The sequence below is a fragment of the Trichechus manatus genome, unplaced genomic scaffold, assembly GCF_000243295.1.
Source record: "Trichechus manatus latirostris isolate Lorelei unplaced genomic scaffold, TriManLat1.0 scaffold00071, whole genome shotgun sequence".
Taxonomy (NCBI): Eukaryota; Metazoa; Chordata; class Mammalia; order Sirenia; family Trichechidae; genus Trichechus; species Trichechus manatus.
Genome location: NW_004444007.1, coordinates 99439 through 101552, shown reverse-complemented (window position 1 = coordinate 101552; position 2114 = coordinate 99439). Strand labels below are relative to the sequence as shown.

The window sequence follows — 2114 nt, the reverse complement described above, 5'->3', positions numbered from 1 at the left end:
CCATAGTCCCCAGTACTCAGCTCAGTAACTTGGTCCCTCAAAGAGTTTGGATGTGTCTGTGAAGCTTCTATCACTTTGTCTTGGTCAAGTTGTGCTGACTTACCCAGTACTGTGTACTGTACTACTCTTCAGCAAAGTTACCACTTATCCATTGCCTATTTAGTGTTTTTCCATCCCCACCCCTCCCCTGCCTTGTAGCCATCTGTGATTGTTTCTTTCTGTGTATAAACCTTTTCATGAGTTTTTATTATAGTGGTCTCACACAGCATTTATCCTTTTGTGGTTGACATATCTCACTCAGCAAGTGTCCTACAGATTCATCCATGTTGTGAGATGCTTCACAGATTCATCATTCTTCATTATTTTTGCATAATATTCCATTGTGTGTATGCACCATAGTTTGTTTATCCATTTGTCTGTTGATGGGCACTTAGGTTGTTTCCATCTTTTTGCTATTATGAATTATGCTGCAATGAAAATTAGTGTTAATATGTCTATTTGTGTGACTGCTCTTATTTCTCTAGGATATGTTCCTAGGAGTGGGATTGCTGGATGGTGTGGTATTTCTGTTTTTAGCTTTTTAAGGAAGTGCCATATCATTTTCCAAAATGGTTGTACCATTTTGAATTCCCACCAGCAGTGCATAAGAGTACCAATCTCCTCACAACCTCTCCAACATTTGTTATTTTCTGTTTTTTTGATTCGTGCCAGTAATCTCCACATGAGATGGTATTTCATTGTAGTTTTGATTTGCATTTCTCTAATGACCGATTATGGCAAACATTTCCTCGTATGTCTGTTAGCTGCCTGAATGTCTTCTCTGATGAAGTATCTGTTCGTATCCTTTGCCCGTTTTTAATTGGATTGTCTTTTTTTGTAGAAGTGTTGCATTTTCCTGTAGATTTTAGAAACTAACACTGACATTTTTTAACACTCCCTAGGTGAGCCAAATGTACAACCAAGTTTGAGAATCACTGATCTAGTTTAACCTCTTCAATTTAAACATGAAACAAAAAGAAGATTGACAGCAGGTTGGATATGAAAGTTCAAGTAGCTCTTCATAATGGACAAAGTCTGGCACTTTATACAGCTTAGACTGTTCTGAACAATCATAATTAATCCATTCTTGTGTTTTCTGAAAACACAGGTCACCAAGGGCTCCAGCTGTGCTGTGTTTGGCCTTGGAGGAGTTGGCCTGTGTGTCATCATGGGCTGTAAGGCAGCAGGAGCAGCCAGGATCATTGCAGTGGATGTCAACAAAGAAAAATTTGCAAAGGCCAAAGAGGTGGGGGCCACTGAGTGCATCAGCCCACAGGACTTTGAGAAACCCATCCACGAGGTGCTGAAGGAAATGAGCGGTGGAGGTGTGGACTTTTCATTTGAAGTTGTTGGTCGGCATGACACCATAGTATGTATTATGACACGTCTTGAGATGTGTGCTTCTGCAATCTGGAGTCTGCTTTTAGGCAGCAGAATATAAACATTATGTACAAATAATATTTTTAAAATTATGAATGGTGATTTTTCATGTCTTATTTTTTATCTAAACCAGTTGTTGTTGAGTAGACTCCACTGGTTCATGGCAACCTCATGTGAGTCAGAGTAAAACTGTGCTCTATAGGGTTTTCACTGTTCTCAACAGAGTTTTTTTCAGAAGTAGATAGCAAAGCCTTTCTTCTGAGGTGCCTCTGGGTGGACTGGAACGCCAACCCTTTGGTTGGCACCTGAGCCCTTAACCTTTTGCACCACCCAGGGACTCTGTTTGATTGTTTTATTCATTATAATGAAGAGTTTTTCATTCCATCATCTAAATAAACCTGTCTCAAGGAATATTTCCCCTTTAGAAGTTCTTCAGTGAACCATTATAAATGTATTTTATTAATATTTGGTAAAATAAAAAAAATCTTTCAACACAAGGAAATATAAATAATAAAAATTCTGTTCTCAAATTTGTAAAATTTGATTTTCCACCTCTTCTTAACAAAATGGTTTAACAATTTTTTTATAGGTTGTAATGAATTCTGATTTTTTTTTTCGCATGTCATACTTTGGTCAAAAGATACAATGAACAATTTTAGGTCAAGCATCATTTTATTAATAGAAAATAGACTAAA

At 37.4% G+C, this 2114-nt stretch overlaps 1 protein-coding gene across 1 annotated transcript in view; it reads left to right on the top strand.

Annotated features, from left to right (window-relative positions):
* Positions 1–2114, top strand: part of LOC101350069 (alcohol dehydrogenase S chain-like) — a gene marked incomplete at its 3' end in the record, with an annotated part of 110359 nt that overhangs the window by 31010 nt on the left and 77235 nt on the right. The window contains exon 6 of the mRNA XM_004380244.2: positions 1148–1408. Within this exon, the coding sequence (XP_004380301.2) occupies positions 1148–1408 (261 nt within the window). The remainder of the gene's footprint in view (positions 1–1147; positions 1409–2114) is intronic.